Below are 16,153 nucleotides of genomic sequence, written 5' to 3'. Positions count from 1 at the left end.
AAACCATTGGTAAGAAAGAAAAAACTTTCTAAATGCCTCCTCTAGCAAAGCGAGCAATAAAGTAGCAGCAATTCAATGCAGTAAAAGTAGGGCTTTCACTGAGCCTGCACTTGGAAGCCACAGTACAGTAATTGCTTTCAAAATATATCCATAGGCTGCACAGCCCTACACCTCACAAAGGGACCTCAACTGTAACATAAAGCCCAGCCCTCAGGCGAGTTTAAGCTCAGCATCATAAGTCAGAGGAAACAGAGAGAAGAAAAACAGGCAGAAAATGGAACAAGAATGTTTTACCACAATACAGAGCGAGCGAATAGATGAGAGTGCTGCAGTAATTCTGATAGGAGGAAACAAACACACCAGTGAGAGAAACACAATCTTTTTATCTATTTTAAGTCAGTGTCTTTGCAGGTGACAAATAATTTATTGGAAATTGGAAATTTTTTTGAAGAATTTCATTTGAGCTTTAGCCCTGAAACTCTCTCAAACACAAAAGTCTATACTGACACACAAAACTGATAAATGTGTAGAAATAATGCAGGCTTTGAAAAATGGGAAACTCCTTTAATTGCTGTTTTAGTTCTTCATCGATTTCTGTGTTCAACTTTGAAATTTTGTTGTTAAGTTAACAGAAAAAGAAATTGCTCTCCTCCTCAGCGCAGTACATGTGTTTATGGCTCTTGGATGCCTCACTCTGTTGAGTTAAAAAGTTGTTATAATGACAGGAAGACTGTGAAAAAGCAGCTGCGTAGTGACTCATTTGTTTTAATAAAGCGTGAGCTCTTGCTTGCATGCTTCTTTTGAAGAAGCTACAGTAGTTTGCAGTCTGACTCACCTCCGTATGTCTAAAATTGTATATTGACCATGCAAATTTGCGCTTTACAAATGTACAGAAACTTTTCTAATGCTCCAGTGACTTGATGTGTGCAGCCACGCATCATTCCCAAGTCATTTTCTTTGCATTTTCTGGCTGATAAAACTGGAACATACAGCATCTGCACTGTGTCTACTCTTGTGATAACAACAATTTTCTGATTATTGTGACATAAGGTGATGGGTTATTAATATTTTGTCAGCTGGCAACAAAAAGATATGGACACTGCCACAAATGTTCAAAAAAAAAATACTTTTAAATAAAGGCAAAGCAGTAAACATACAAGAAAATGAAAGCACACGTCACATTAAAGAGCTCAGCAACGTATTAGCTCAACTTTCCTTAAAATTTAATTGGCTAAAAGTCTTAAAAGTCAGAACTTGAAGGGGTAAATACATGTCTGCTTCCTTACCTGTGCCGCCATCAGCGATAACTCCATTATCCCTGGATCAATGGTTGCCAGCCTGAGTGTGCAAAGAAAACAGGTTTTGTTGGGAAAGTAAGAAAGAGCGTTGACGGCAAAGAAATGCAATGGAGAAGGAGAAGGAGTACGAGGAAGGTCTGTGAAACCGCAGCGCTGCGCTCGGCTGGATGAGTGCAGTTGTGGATGTGCTACATAATGACACAATGCTTTTCATGCTTCATGGAAGAGTTTATTCACTCAGCACATCTCTCCCTCTCTTTCTGTATGGATGTGTATGTTGGAGGGGGGCAGGGGGTAAACTGGAGCTCGAAGCATGCCATGCAAATCTTGCAGAATTACTGATGCTGGTGTGACTTTTGCGTGTAAGATGTTTTGACATCGCTGCCCCATACATCTTCCTGATACCAGTTTTAAATCGACTGCATAATCCTTAACGTTCATCCTTGAATTATTCATCTCCATCTGAAAATTTACATTAAAATTATCTTTGTGTATGTGCTTGTTTCTCTGTCTTTCTCTCTCTTGCTTCCATCTCAGTTTTATAAAGGGTTAATAAGTTATAACTAATGGCTTCATTCTGATTAATAAATCAGTTCATAATGTTTTATATATGAGAAATAGCTAATGCATTAATAACAATAACTTTTATGTTGCCAGGTTGTGACAAGCTCCCTTTGCTTGTGTGTATTCCCCTCATGCATGACTGCTTTGACTTTTTAGCTAGTTTTTTTAATTAATCTGGAAGTTAAAGGGCTGCTGGACAATTTTATATACTATCTGCACTCTTAATAGACTATTGAAACAAAACTTTATTAATGACTTATTCAAATTTATAATTGCACGTAACTTACTTACTCAAGCAGCTTCAGAAACTCTTTGGTTTAGGGCACTGCACAATATTCTTATGTTCTGGTGTGTATGGATCTGGATGTAATACTGTATATCACTGTAGTTTGACTCTAGATGTATGTCGTCCGTGTTCTCTCGAATGTCAAAGGCAATTTTCTCCCGGGGGAGACCATAAACGCTAATCTTATCTAATCTAATCTGTGACAGTGGCCTTTCACTCCACCCTCAAGTGTGCCTGTTCGGAACAAGTATAAGCACTTTTGATTTTCAATGAGGTTGGACAACATGTCATGTGAACCAGTTCTGTTCAAGCATACTACAACCCAGTCACTGCTGTTGGGTTATTAGAACGTAAAACACCAATGGCTCTGTTTTAACGATGTAATGAACATTTATAACTGCAAACTTGAAGGATTATTAGAGAAACAAAAGTATCGTAAGAAACTTGAAATTAATTGACACCTGCCAAAGAGAATTCTTGAAAGTTACAACAAACCTAGAGTCATTTTTAATATCTTATAACTGATATATAAAGCACTAGTAATTGTTTATTAACCTTTAATAAAGTCATAAGTAACAATTCATCAGCAAAAAATGTGTCTAGTCAGTAAGTGGTACACAGAAAGATATATGTAGCTTCTAATTATTTGGCAAGTCAGTGTTGTGTTACTTTATATTTCAGTAAATTTGACTATATTTAATGGATTTTAATCTCATTTTTAATCACAGTCTGTTTTCACAGAGCAAATGTCAGCAAACGCATCTTGGCAGGGAGCTATTTAACCTACATTATCCATCTGGCTCTTTGTATGAATTTCATGTGGTGGGTGAGGGGCATCGCATAATATGTGTAAACTAGTGTGAACTGAGTCACAGCGTGTCGGCTCATCCAGTGAAATTACATTCATATATATTCATTATATTCATATTTAGTTAGTTGATGCTGTTGTTGTTAGTCGTTGTTGTGTTTATATACCTAAGATTAACCAGGTTGTATTTCATTCTTTGCATTAGTTTTTTCACGTTTTTTAAAGAATGAGGTGGAGTTGAAGATAATACTGAATAATTTGAATGATCACTCTGGGTACACAGACTTTATAATCACAGTCAGATGCAGAGTGTGTCTTTGTAGAAAAAAATGTAATTTATCAGAGTTAAAGAGTTTTAAAGCTACTTGTTCTTTGGGTTTTGAATGGACATAATTAACAGTATCATCTGCATACATCTGAACTTCATACCCGGGATGGCTGTTCGGCGCACACCCGTTGTTCATGAAGGGAGATGTTTCACTGCTCAACTTCACACAATTGACGCCTCCTGCAAGCTAGGACTTCAGCCAATTCAGTGTGTTTGAAGAGAAATTAAAATGGGCTATTTTAGAGATGGGTACAGTATCAAATGCCTACTTTAAGGCCCCAACAGCACACACAAGAACAAGCCTTTTGCCATCTCAGTGGAAAGCTTAGCTGCTGTTGTAATGAGCGGTCAGCTGCTCAGCAGCACAGTTCTCTACACTGTTAGAGACAGCGAGGAACATGCATAGAGGCCAGTAATTATTCATAGCAGTCAGTTCCTCTGATTTATGAATTGGTGCAACTATGGCTGACTTCAAGTCCTTCGGGAACCTCCCTTCTTTAATAGAGGCATTAATTGTCTTTATTTAAATGTAAATTAAATACAATTACTGGAAATGGTCCAGTAATTGCATTTTCAAATTCACATACATCACTCAGGTATTCTGAATGTACAGGGCTTTGTCTCTGAAGACAAGTAGGACCTTTTTTTAGTTAGCTTTTTAGCAGTCAGGATTAAGTTTTAATCAGACAGACCTGTAACCATGTTGAAAATGTGTTTACTCTCTTATGCTTGTTGATGAATATACATGGTTGAAGTGCCTTCTCTAAGCATAGTATAGAATTCCTCAAAGAATACAGATTTTGTTGGTGGTCTGTACACTCTAAGACATTTGCAGTGATATTTAGATAAATACATCTCCTTTCATGGTATGTGATGGTTAATGCAAAATAACAGTCCCCCTAACTCTACCCCTTGCTTTGTCTCTTTTGCTGTTGATAAACCTACTTTTCCACCCCATCCAAGCATCATTAAAACTTTTTTTTTTTTTTTTTTTTTTACTTTTTTCCGAATTTCTCATGTTACCATGCAGATTTTTTTTTTCATGTACATGTCAAAAATGGGCTTTCAGGCTGAATGTACAAAACCAAAAACCGTAACCTTATTACTTGACTGCCTGGGATCCTGTGCAGTGTGTAAAGTGCATTTTCCTGTTTGTACAAATGGTCTCAGAAGATTTGAAAAAAAACATCTCACACAAATATACCACATTAAGACTGAAAATGCGGTGTTGCTCAGATACGGCAAGGCACACATGCAAACGCCATTTTTTTGCTTGTCTGTGCTTGAAATGAGCTCGTCTAGGTTGTTGAATTTAATCTCCAAAGACAGATTCACCCCAAGCCACTTATGTGTCTCCAATGTCACAGCACACCAAGCTGTTATCTGTAGACCTCTATTGTACTCTGTGGCCTTTGGAACAATTACTACTGCATGAGAAAACCCCTTAAAATAGTCCCTGTTCTGGCTTTTGTTTGTGCATTAGTTAGCAAGTAAGACAAGAAAATTACTGCACATGTATGTGTCCTACATGTACGTACATGTGTATGCATGTGAGGAAGGGCGATGAGATACGGCGATGTGTGGCTCTTTTTTGTGCTCAATGCAGATCATTTGAGGAGAGATGGTCATTTTCCCTGAGGGCCATTAAGTCCAGCTGTCAGCAGAGAGAGTGAGACACAAAGTCATTTTAAACAAAAGAGAGAAAAAAGTGAACTGATAGAAAGACAGGTAATTAATTTTTGTTTTGTTTTTTTCCCACACATATTTATTTGACAATTACCCCACACAGTTTGTAAGTTATTGTGTTTTATATGTGTATTATACAGGAGTACTGCTGTCTCTCCAGATCAGTTTGCCTGCAGTATTTCTGCATGTACAATTCTTTACACATTCACTTCCCATCTGCCTAAACAGCTCTTTGGCTTATTTAAACAGAAGCAAAAATAATGACGTCACCATAGCCACATATATGGAAAAGAGGCATATATTTTACTAAATGTTCATATCTTTAATTTGAAATGTGTAAGTAATCTATATGACAGTCAAACCAGATACAAGCTCCTATAGTAAATATGTGTGATATATGATTTGGTAATTTATAGACAATATGCATAAAAACATAAAATACATGTATAAGACATAAAAAAAAACAAAAAAGCAATATACAGTATATCATAGTCTGCATTTCTATATAAAAGCATATATCTTTATAACTTCTCATAATTATATAATCAAATCTTTAAATATTTGATTAAAAACTACAAACATGGGGGCCCCATTGGCTCACCCAGTAGAGCAGTCATAACATGTATCAAGGCTAATGCTGTGCTCCAGAACACACTCGGAGTTCAAAAATTTCCTATCTCTTACTAGAAAAAGCACAATGAAACATCACTAAAAATCTGAGTTCCTACTTATCAACTCGAGTCAAATCCATCAACCCCAACTTCATGAGGAAACAGTTGTCTGACATCACACAACAATGGCAACACCCATGGGAGTGCACTTTATAAATGATAAAACATTAACTAAAGTTTAGCATAAATCATATCTGCCTATAAACTACTTCTGCAACTTCTGCATTTGATTATTAGAAATATTTGGCCATGCACGTCACATAATGTTGACTTTATACACACTTAATTCTACAATTACATTGTGTGACAAAATTGCAAAAGTTTCCATATTTTTCCATATGCAGTTAGCATGGCTAAAAATGACAGCACTGACTCATTCACCTGCCTCTTCTTATTTCTGGATGACACATCACAGGTTAAAGTGTAACCATGGTCAGCTGTGACACAAAATGGCCACAGTAAATTCCAAAATCTCATCTTTCTTCCCTATCTTTTTTCCTCTCAGATTAATCTTTCAGATCACAAACAGGTTTTCACATTTGTTGTTTAAATTCAGTTTCAGATCAGATGGAATTTCAGTTTCATGCACAAGCCCATTTTCCCCATACCTTTGTATAATTGTTTTTTTGGATGTTGATGAGTGTTTTTATCCATATGCATTACCTGTGTTTGTTTGTTGGTATGTTGTTTAGTCACCTGGATTAGTTGAACTGTAATAACTTTGATGATCTTTTTGCATCATCACCTGCTGAAACTTGAGGTTCATTTTGTCCAATATTTATTTGCAAACTTATCCCAAAATAATTTTAATTCTGCCTGAGATCCGAAATAAGATCTACAGATTACTGGATGTTTATCACTTGTTTTTCACTTAATAACTTCCCATCAGAACGCACACGCTTACTGGCACTGCTGAATACTGGAATGTGGCTGCTCCTGTCCTCAGAAAAGCATTCCTGACTGTGGACGTCTCAGAGGAAATCACCACGGTCATTCTCCACTGCAAGCAAGCATCTGCTGTTGTCATCGGCTATTGTCTGCTATGATGATTGTGTCTTTCAATCACAGTTCAGTTTCCAAGTTTCTGTCATCATGATGTTTGAGACATTTCCATTGCATTATTGGCGGACTTGGTGACTGAACTGAATTCAGGCAGCAACTAGTGTATTAAAAATCACAAATGCATCTATTGAACTGAAAATCAGTGTTTTATTAATTACTGCAGAGGTACAAACATGTATAAACATACGTGTGGTTTACTTGGTTTTACTTCATGTGGGAAAAGAAGAGAACAAGGTTGCTAATAATTCAGCTATAGGAGGAAAGTGAAAGTAATATTTTTTGAAAATGTTTGCAGTAGAACTAAAGCGAAATCAGTGATACATCATAGGGAATAATGAAAGTATCAGTTGTTTTTTTTAATATTAAGGCTTGAACATACATAATACTTAATGTAATGTATACTATACCATGGAACAGGAGTGGTGAAAAAAATATTTTTACAATTTAGAGTTTAATTTAGCAGACACTTTTAACCAAAGTAACACACATCTGAGAGCTGGTGCAACACAAGCAAGGATCTAGTCAGAAGAGAACAACACGAGTAAGTGCCAGGGAGCAAAGTTCAAGTCTGATAGGATGTAGGTGCCTACAGGCAGTGCCAGTGGCAATGTGCAAAGAGAGCGTAAGATTTATTGGATTTCATTTTAATTTATTGAAAATAATAATTAATAATTTATGAAAATGATCCATTATGGTTATAGTAAAAGCCTGGCACAAAATTTTATATTTAACAAGTGCCTATTATATTATTATGTACCTAAAGTAAACATACTAAGATGGCCCCTGCTAGTATTAGCCTATATTATTATTATTATTATTAGACCTTATGTACTTTTTAATGCAAGTTATTAGTAGAGATGGAGGTAATTTTAACTGCTTAACATGATCTAATGTAATGGAGTACAATATTTATGGAGTGGAGTAGAAATATAAATGAGAACAAAATACTCACTTATACTTATGTAGAGTTCAAGTACCAAAATTTGTACTTAAGTAGGACTACACTGCTTGAGTAAATGTACTTAGTTACTTCCCACCAACGTGGATGAGACAAGTTTAAAATTAAAGTAGCAGAAATTGGAGGAAAGTGGTAAAGCAAACAGTTGGTGGATATAAAGGATTTCAGAGGTAAGAAATGCTTTTTTACTTATATACAGTGGGTGGCGCTATTCTGTGTTCACGTTGATTTGCAACCTTCATTAAAACGAAGGAAGAAGAAAAAGGACGCTCGTTTACTTCCGTGTAAATTTTATGAATGACTCCAACTTCCCCGTGTAGCTTGCTAACTAGCTCCTGAGTACAGTTGGTCAACTGAGGGCGACTGCTACCATCAAGTTAGTCCAAATGGATTATACTGCAACTCAAAGTGGGTTCAGACAGCGTAAGTTACGTACGTGAGTTTATCGATCAAATCAGTCTTTAATAGCCTATCAGCGGCTGCACGCGCACATTCTGTCCCTGCTAGCTCTCTGGGATCCAACGTAAACGGAACTGAATGTAGCTGTTGTCAGCCGGCTGAGGCTAATAACTAGCTAACTAACGCTGCACAATTTGTGAAAACACAGACTAACGTCTAACGTTAAAACTGGAAAACTGTTTTAGCAAAATAAATTAGAATAGACCAACTATTAGGATAGTTGGTTCTTCACAGACTATTGATAAACACCAACTAGGTTAAAAATGCTAACTAGCTAATTTACCTAACGGTACACCGGCTAGGCTAGCTAACGGCAGTCCCCCTTATTTAACCGGGAGCTTTACGTTACATGTCATTCGTGTCCTTTCTGCATGGACGTGTTTGTGCAATGACTATAGGAAACTTTTGTTTATAGACGGTTTAAGCCCAAGTGCTGTGTTATACCAAGCTATTTACGTGTTTTTTTTCCTGTACGCTGACGTTAGTGTGTTAATCAGCGCTTAAGTTTGTTCCCACGCTTCAACCTGGCTTAGATTTTGGGACTTGGATTCTGCAAGAGGCATACTTTGGTTCTCCAGGCGTGTTATTTTGATCTTAACTAAATTTCTGATTAGAATTAGTTACGAGGCGATTGCCAATACATTTATGTTAACGCTACCTAATGTCCCTAAAATAAGTATTTGCAAACAGACATCTGTGCATAACCAAAATGTAAACAAGCCTGGCCAACGCACAGTCTTCAGGGGATCCAGTGGCACTCCAGAATACCCTTATTTAACACTTAAGATATTAGTTACCGCAATCAGGCCGACCTCACTATCATGTTTTACAAGACTGGAATCACAAGGCTACTGCTGAAAGACCTTAGGTCAAATTTGTTGAGGTGTATCTGTGTGCAGACCGAACACATTGTATGTGTTATGTCATATCCATCCTTTTGTCTTTGCTGTCAGAGATTAAAGGGACAGGAAGTCCAAACTGAAACTGCTTGTGGCTCATCAGGATGATATAATCTGCTCTTGTGATGATCTGTGATAATGTGCTCCCTCAGGGAATGAAGTTAAGGAGTTCCTTCTCCTTAACAAGAATTTGCTGTTTTGTGTTCAAACTTTGTTTAAAGGTAGAATCAATAGAGTTTGCTCTCAGAATTTGTCAGAGCTGATTGTAAAAGCACCAGAGAAAAATCCGATTGTTGAGTCTCATTCACAGAACGTAGTAGAAACGTATTTTAAAAAAACAAACAAAAACAAATGCATTATATAGGACTTCTGTCCATAGCTAATTTGTGGTCCTCTTCCCTAGTTTGGCTTTGAAGGAATAAAACCCAGATAAAAATGCTCTTATACCAACATATAAAACATACAGACAAGCACTCCAAACACTAATAGAGACAGCAGCAGCACAGTTTCAATTTATAGCCATTCATGGGTGGGAAATGAAGAGTCTGCTACAGATTAGGTGTCTCTACACATGCCTACACTGCTGTTGTGTGTCACAAACAGAGCTCCACCAGTAGTACAATTTACATCTCAGGCATTCGTATTTCAAAAATTTAAGTGTCTTTAATATGCTAGAAGACTCTAAAAAGACTTAGATACCCTTAATGCAGAATAATAACACAAAGGTAAATTTAATTTCCTTACCACTCGTTTGCATGTATGAAGAATTTCAAATTATTAGCGTGTCTCAATGCTTCAGTGCTTTTCAATATCACATTGTTTAAAAGAATGAAACAGTCAGTTATATCGAAAGTGCAGAAGCTTTAAAGTGAAAAAATTTAAGTACTCGATGGTGTTTAGTGACTTTTTCTGTACTGGCACTGTGTGCAGGTTGTTAATTAAAAAAGAAAGAAGGATGTTATCCATTTTGGGGTGCCAAGGACATTTATTTGTTTTTGTCATGGTATCAAAAGAGATATTTCTTTTAATACTGTTATTGCATTGAAGTGTAAAATTCTGGTATTGTGACATCATTAGTCCACAGGGCAGCTAGTGGTAGTGACTGGCTTGTCTTAAATGTCTATTAAAGGGATAATTCACCCACAAATTAAAATTCAGTCATTATCCACTCAACCTCATGTTTACTGAACGTTGGGTTTTGTTTTGTAGCCCACAAAACACTGCTGGAGTATGACAGAAAAACAGTGTTGCAGAAACTCAATTTAAGTGAACAGAAAAGACAACTGGAAAAAAACAAACAAAAAAACGTAAGTGTCTCCATACTGCTTGTTTGGTGTAAGCCAAGTCTCCTAAAGCCCCAACATGCTAAGTTCACTTGAAAGATGTCATTTACACCCAAATCCAGATCTTTAGCTAGGAGCCACTCTCATGTGTGCGTGCACAGCATCTGAACTGGGTGTGTGTGGTGTGACGGTGTGCGCACACAAGCGAATGGCATATTGGGGCTTTTCTGCTTGGTCATTGTTCACTTCAGTTGGTTATGAGATTCTGCAGCACTTTTTTCCTGTAAAACTCAGCTGTGTTGTGTGGACTACAAAACGAAACCCGACTTTCAGTCAACATGAGGGTGAGCAGATTTTCATTTCTGGGTTAACTATCCCTTTTGAGTATCACTTAAAGAACATGAAATAGTGAGGGAAAGCTTGGTCAAGTCTCTTCATACGAACACTGGTTTCTAAAATTTCCTGTACTTTCAGCTGCCTTGCATGCGCTTGCTTTACTAATTTTGAGTGGTTTGGGATCCGCTCCTTTGTTTGACACATCTCTTTCTCTGCCCACTCTCTCCTTTCATCTAGAGCCCAATATGCGTCTGAGGAACACCGCTGCGGACGGTCCAGAAGGCAGCCAGCTGTTTGAGGATACAAGTGGACCACAGGCAGGGTACAGGTGAGAGCAGCGCTGATGTTAGGCTGGAAACTGTTGATACAAATGTTTGTGTCTTATATCACATTAAGGAAAAATCAACTTGTTGGCCAGTTAGGTCATGCCCCCAAAATAAAATTTTGACTCTTAAAAAGAAAAAAAGAGCGTAACTATTCTAATTCACCGTCTGCTAATTCAACTTTGCAGTCTTTTGTAGCATCTCATCACAATAGATTTGACTACATATTTGATTTTCTTTAGTTAATGCGTCCTTTGTGTGCTTTCTGTCGATTTCATTTCTTGTGTCATGTTGGCAGCAACCAGAATGCCGGGCCTCAAGCAGCAGGATTTCCTGGCCAGTCCATCCTGTCAGACCCAATGTCCAACCTGGCCATGGCATATGGCAGCTCACTGGCAACCCAGGGAAGGGAAATGGTGGACAAGAATGTAAGTCTGACTCATAAATATGCCTTTTTTAATGATTATTCTTATCACAAACAGCTCTACGTGACTAAAGGCTCCCACTAAATGGTCTCAAAACCCTGGTGATTCATCAGGTCAAAGCAAAAGCAGGCTGAACAGAAAGGCCACATTGAATTATTTACCATATTGTAGGACAACACTCCCCATCAAATAAAGCATGTGTGTTTGTTTGTTTGTTTGTTTCAGCTGGACAGGTTCATCCCAATTTCTAAGCTGAAATACTACTTTGCTGTGGACACAGTCTACGTGGGGAAGAAGCTGGGTCTTCTAGTTTTTCCTTACATGCATGAGGTAAGTCTGCTTACACCTGATAAATGTACATTATTCTGTTATGCAGTGTGTTGCTGCCTGCATCTCTGATGCATTAATATCCAAATCAGTGCAGTAAACTGAAGTGTCAAGGTAAACACCCTAATATTCCATGATGTAAATGCTACACTGTGAACAAAAAAAATTAGTGTTGAAATCATAGAAATAAACTAAATAAACTCATGTGGCCTCTGTCAAGAATGATCAACTCATTCATTCATCAACTGTATTCATTCATGTCAGTCATAATCAATGATGCCATGTTGAATTCATAGAAATAAACCAAACCAACTACCAAAAAATAAAAAAAATTCTTACCGTATATCAAGACGAGATCCAATCACCAAAGAAAAAGATCAAACAGATCGCTGGCCAACAAACCAAACGTATTTGAAATTTGTAGACGAGGTAATGTGATATTGTATTGTAAATACGTTTTTTTTTATTTTATTTATCCAAAATTTATCCCTAACGTCTAAGGTAGACGTTGGGGATGATGATGATTAATCAATTATAGATTAAGAAGTCATTGAGAAATAGGTTGATCAAGTAAAATTTAATCGATCCATTATCAAATAAAGATCTGAAATCTAACAGATTATTTTTATGACCACGCTCCACATGTTATCTGATATTCAAGCATATATGTTTATGTGTTTATGTCAGACTTTATGTATTTAGGGGAAAAAACACATTTGGTTTTGTTGAGTATAAGCAAAGGTTTTATGTTTTTTAATCACGATTAATTGATTGATAATTTTACCAATAATCAATTAAGGAAAGTGTGTAGAATTTGCAACCTTAGTAGAGGCGTGTTGAAATAATGATTTCTCTCCATGGGCCTCTCATGTATTCCTTATCTGCTGCATGTTGAGACAAAAGATCTGCTTCCAGTTCCACCTCAAAACATGGTAGTTCAAATTTATTGAAAAATTAATCCAAACCAATCAGAATAGTTCCTTTCTTTTAGCTTACAGATACCCTCTGTCTTAAATATTTCCACATAACCAAGATGTTTCAGTAGCTCTCTGAAAGGCGTGTTAAGTGTGGAAAGTCATGGATAAAATATTCAGGATTTGCTTTAGCTGTGAAATACTACGTGCTTTCATGCCGGAGGTTGGAGGCTTTAGTAAGCTGTGTGATCGTGTGTGTGTGTTTTAGAACTGGGAGGTGAGCTACCAGCAGGACACTCCTGTGGCTCCACGCTTTGATGTGAACGCTCCCGACCTCTACATTCCTGCCATGGGCTTCATCACGTACGTCCTGGTGGCTGGACTGGCCCTCGGCACACAGAACAGGTACACATACGTCCATGTTTTTATCAGAGTGATCCAGGGTTGTGAAAATAATCATTTGATTCTTTTTCTGAGCAGTGATCATTAACAGTTAGGTAGCAGATGTCTTTATTTATGTCTTTTTAAATAACAGTGTTAGTTTAATGTGAATGCTAGGCACACCAAGGTACATTATGAATCGCTGTAGTGCATTACTGAATGGTACTAAAGTTTTGATTGTTGTATAAGCGTAGGCTAGAAGAAAAACTGAATAAAATAAAAACATCACTGCAGCTTAATAATAAAGATCTACCACCTCACACTGTCACATTATAGAGGTCTACCATCGAGTCCACAGAATATAAATCTGTGTAATTTTGCGTCGCCTTCAGGTTTTCTCCGGAGCTGCTGGGAGTTCAGGCCAGCTCAGCGTTGGTGTGGCTGATCATGGAAGTCCTGGCGGTCCTGCTTTCACTTTACCTCGTGACTGTAAACACTGACCTCACAACCATAGACTTGCTGGCCTTCTCTGGCTACAAATATGTTGGGTAAGTACAGCATCTTTTTCTACATTTGCATTTCTGCTGCATTTCTTGCTCCCTCCCCCTCATCACTTGTATGTTCTTATTTTGCTCTGTTGTTTATTCTTTCATAGCTAAATTTCCAGTGTTTTCATTTTAAAAGGCTCTGATATATCTAATGTGAGACTGTGTGTTTGTGTGTTTCTCTGTAGGATGATCATAGGTGTCGTAGCAGGCCTGTTGTTTGGCAAGCCAGCGTACTATCTCTCTCTACTGTGGTGCTGTGTTGCAATCTTTGTCTTTATGGTGAGTGAAGCGTCCGTTAACTCTTGAGAGTTTTAATTATTGATCTTTACAGATTTCCTGTTTATAAATAATTGACTCGGACTAAACAACTAAGTTAGTCCTCTTAGAGACTTAACCTGATCCACCTGATACAGTGTCCACAGAGGCCCGTTCTGCCTCAGCTCGAGGCGCCAGTGTTGAATTCCTGCTGTTTGCCAGCAAAAACTGCCAGACACTAGACGTACACCAGATGTCTACTGCACACATGTATATTAGATGCCTTGGCAGTACAAATAATTATATACTTTATTTACTGGAAAGAATGTTTCCATCTTGGCATCTTGGATATTTTTCCTTAAATCTCACCTTGAATCACCACAGATCCCTGCAACACTTTTGTCAGCTTTCACACAGACAAGGAAGAATTTAAAGGGATGGTTCACCTCAAAATCAAAAACACACATTTTTCCCTTTACTTGTACTGCCGTTTATCCATTTAGACAAATATACTTTGAGAGGATGAAAAAAACATTTATATATAATATTTAATTTAATGAATGTTCATCTTCACTAACTGAAAGCAGTCAGTCTATTCACACATGCTGCCTAATAGAAATCCATCTAAATAAGCAAGAAAAGACTATATGCATGTTTTTTTAATGGCTGATTAAAGAATATCTTCGACGGGTCTCTCCTCAGATCCGCACTCTGCGTCTGAAGCTGTTATCTGAGGCGGCGGCAGAGGGTAGGCTGGTGAGGGGAACCAGAAACCAGCTGAGGATGTACCTCACCATGTCCATAGCAGCAGCGCAGCCCGTCTTCATGTACTGGCTCACCTTCCACCTCATCAGATAAAACCTGGAACACACACACTCACTGTGTAAAAAGATGAACTTTGTTATCTGAATGCCATCTCACCCCCTGAAAACCCTCAAGAAAACACACACACATCAGAGAAGTTGGACTTGGATGAAGCATGGAACAGCCACGGTTGTCTGGATGACATCCCATCACTTTCCAGACATAAAGACAGAAGGGCACACTTACAAGACTCACTCCATGTATGTATGGAGCAAAACAACACGCTACAAGACCATTACGAGAAGATGTGAGGCGTCGCTGCCTCTTCTCTCACAGCACAGCTCTGTGTCATTAGTATTGCCTTTTTTTTTTGTCTCTTTTTATGTCATGTCTTCAGAAACTTGTAGCAAGAGCAAGTGGCTTTAAGTTGTTTTTCTACTGTGTAATTATTTGTTTGTAATTGTTTTTTAGGAATATTTAAGTATGTATGTTCGTTTATAGCAAAAGTATTATTGCAGGTGTTGTTTGTCTGATATCTCACAAATGATTTTTCTGAGCCAACAGGAAGAAAGCACATAAACCGTCCATTTCATTATATGAAAGAACTCAAATTCAGGTTTAAAAGTTCTGTCACTTAATCTGGAAACAAGGGTTACCGAACTGGTGTGTTTTTTTTTATCTGTTTAATCTTTTTGTATGTGCTTTGATACATGTATGAGCTTTGCTGCCTGACAACTCTGGAATAGAAACTGTGTAAAGCCACATTAAGGTGTAGACCTCATGACGAGTTGACTTTGATATCCTTTTTAAAAACCAAGTAAATTATTTACTGCTTTTCATATTGAAAGTGAGATGGAATAAAGAAAGGGATGAGGTGAGATGGTCTGTTCTGTGAAGGTTGTTTTAGTCTCCTCAAGATACTTGAAATGATTTAAAGGCAGAGCTTCTTTCTTGTGCTTTAATGTGCTTGTAAATCGTCTAATGTTACTATGAAACTGCTTTTTATGTAGCCAGTGCTCATTCAAACCAGGGTAGGATTCACATTCACTTAAATTAATTCAGGAAACTATTCAACATTCAGAATTTCTGGATGTTCCTCAGATGAAACTCGTTATTGTAACTTATTATAATGCTTATCTCAGTTAACTGAGGTGCCAATAAAAACGTTTCCCAAATGTTTTGACAAAGAGCTTATTTAAATAATAATCCTGGAGTTACAGCATCTCATTAAGAATGACTAATTCTAAATGGCAGGCAATTTAAAAAGACTTTCTCATGATTAATCATGAATGGATCCCAGCCCTGAATGTCAAAGCAGGCTGACAGCATACGACTTCTCAAATGAAGCCATTGAAATGATATGACGACTGATGAATAAAGTCTGACTGTTGGAGTTACTGAGGTGTGAGTTTGTGCTTTATGTGCTCAAAATGCTAAAGATGCAAATTATTTCACCACAAAAATATATGCATTACATGATCCATAACCAGTCATTTATGGAGGAACTATGAATCCTGCACTGCAGAATAAAATGTCAT

The 16,153-nt window shown here is 37.5% G+C and overlaps 2 protein-coding genes across 4 annotated transcripts in view; one reads left to right on the top strand and one right to left on the bottom strand.

Moving 5' to 3' along the window:
• Positions 1 to 1,464, bottom strand: part of LOC146329207 (uncharacterized protein C14orf132) — a 29,285-nt gene extending 27,821 nt beyond the window's left edge. The window contains exon 1 of the mRNA XM_084716637.1: positions 1,287 to 1,464. Within this exon, the coding sequence (XP_084572763.1) occupies positions 1,287 to 1,313 (27 nt within the window). The 5' untranslated portion in view covers positions 1,314 to 1,464. The remainder of the gene's footprint in view (positions 1 to 1,286) is intronic.
• A 6,463-nt stretch (positions 1,465 to 7,927) lies between these two features.
• Positions 7,928 to 16,012, top strand: yif1b (Yip1 interacting factor homolog B (S. cerevisiae)). Of its 3 annotated transcripts, none has more exons than XM_084718136.1 (8): positions 7,928 to 8,084; positions 10,876 to 10,966; positions 11,260 to 11,389; positions 11,612 to 11,716; positions 12,896 to 13,032; positions 13,401 to 13,556; positions 13,742 to 13,835; positions 14,514 to 16,012. In XM_084718136.1, the coding sequence occupies exons 1-8, from the start codon at positions 8,048 to 8,050 to the stop codon at positions 14,667 to 14,669; spliced, it is 906 nt and encodes a 301-aa protein (XP_084574262.1). In that variant the 5' UTR covers positions 7,928 to 8,047; the 3' UTR covers positions 14,670 to 16,012. The 3 variants fall into 3 exon arrangements, with proteins under 3 accessions (XP_084574262.1, XP_084574261.1, XP_084574263.1); XM_084718135.1 differs by having other exon boundaries at positions 7,936 to 8,093; XM_084718137.1 differs by having other exon boundaries at positions 7,944 to 8,069.
• Positions 16,013 to 16,153: the final 141 nt, after the last annotated feature.

This window comes from Lutjanus erythropterus, chromosome 4 (assembly GCF_056507025.1).
Source record: "Lutjanus erythropterus isolate fLutEry1 chromosome 4, fLutEry1.hap2, whole genome shotgun sequence".
NCBI lineage: Eukaryota > Metazoa > Chordata > Actinopteri > Lutjaniformes > Lutjanidae > Lutjanus > Lutjanus erythropterus.
This window is presented reverse-complemented; position numbering and strand designations above follow the sequence as displayed.

Excerpts from the sequence above, each read along its gene's own strand:
- yif1b (XM_084718135.1), top strand. The coding sequence starts at position 8,048 with ATGGATTATACTGCAACTCAAAGTGGGTTCAGACAGCGTAAGTTAC. Across the intron at positions 10,967-11,259 it reads GGACCACAGGCAGGGTACAG|CAACCAGAATGCCGGGCCTC; the intron begins GTGAGAGCAGCG and ends TCATGTTGGCAG. Across the intron at positions 13,836-14,513 it reads TTGCAATCTTTGTCTTTATG|ATCCGCACTCTGCGTCTGAA; the intron begins GTGAGTGAAGCG and ends GTCTCTCCTCAG.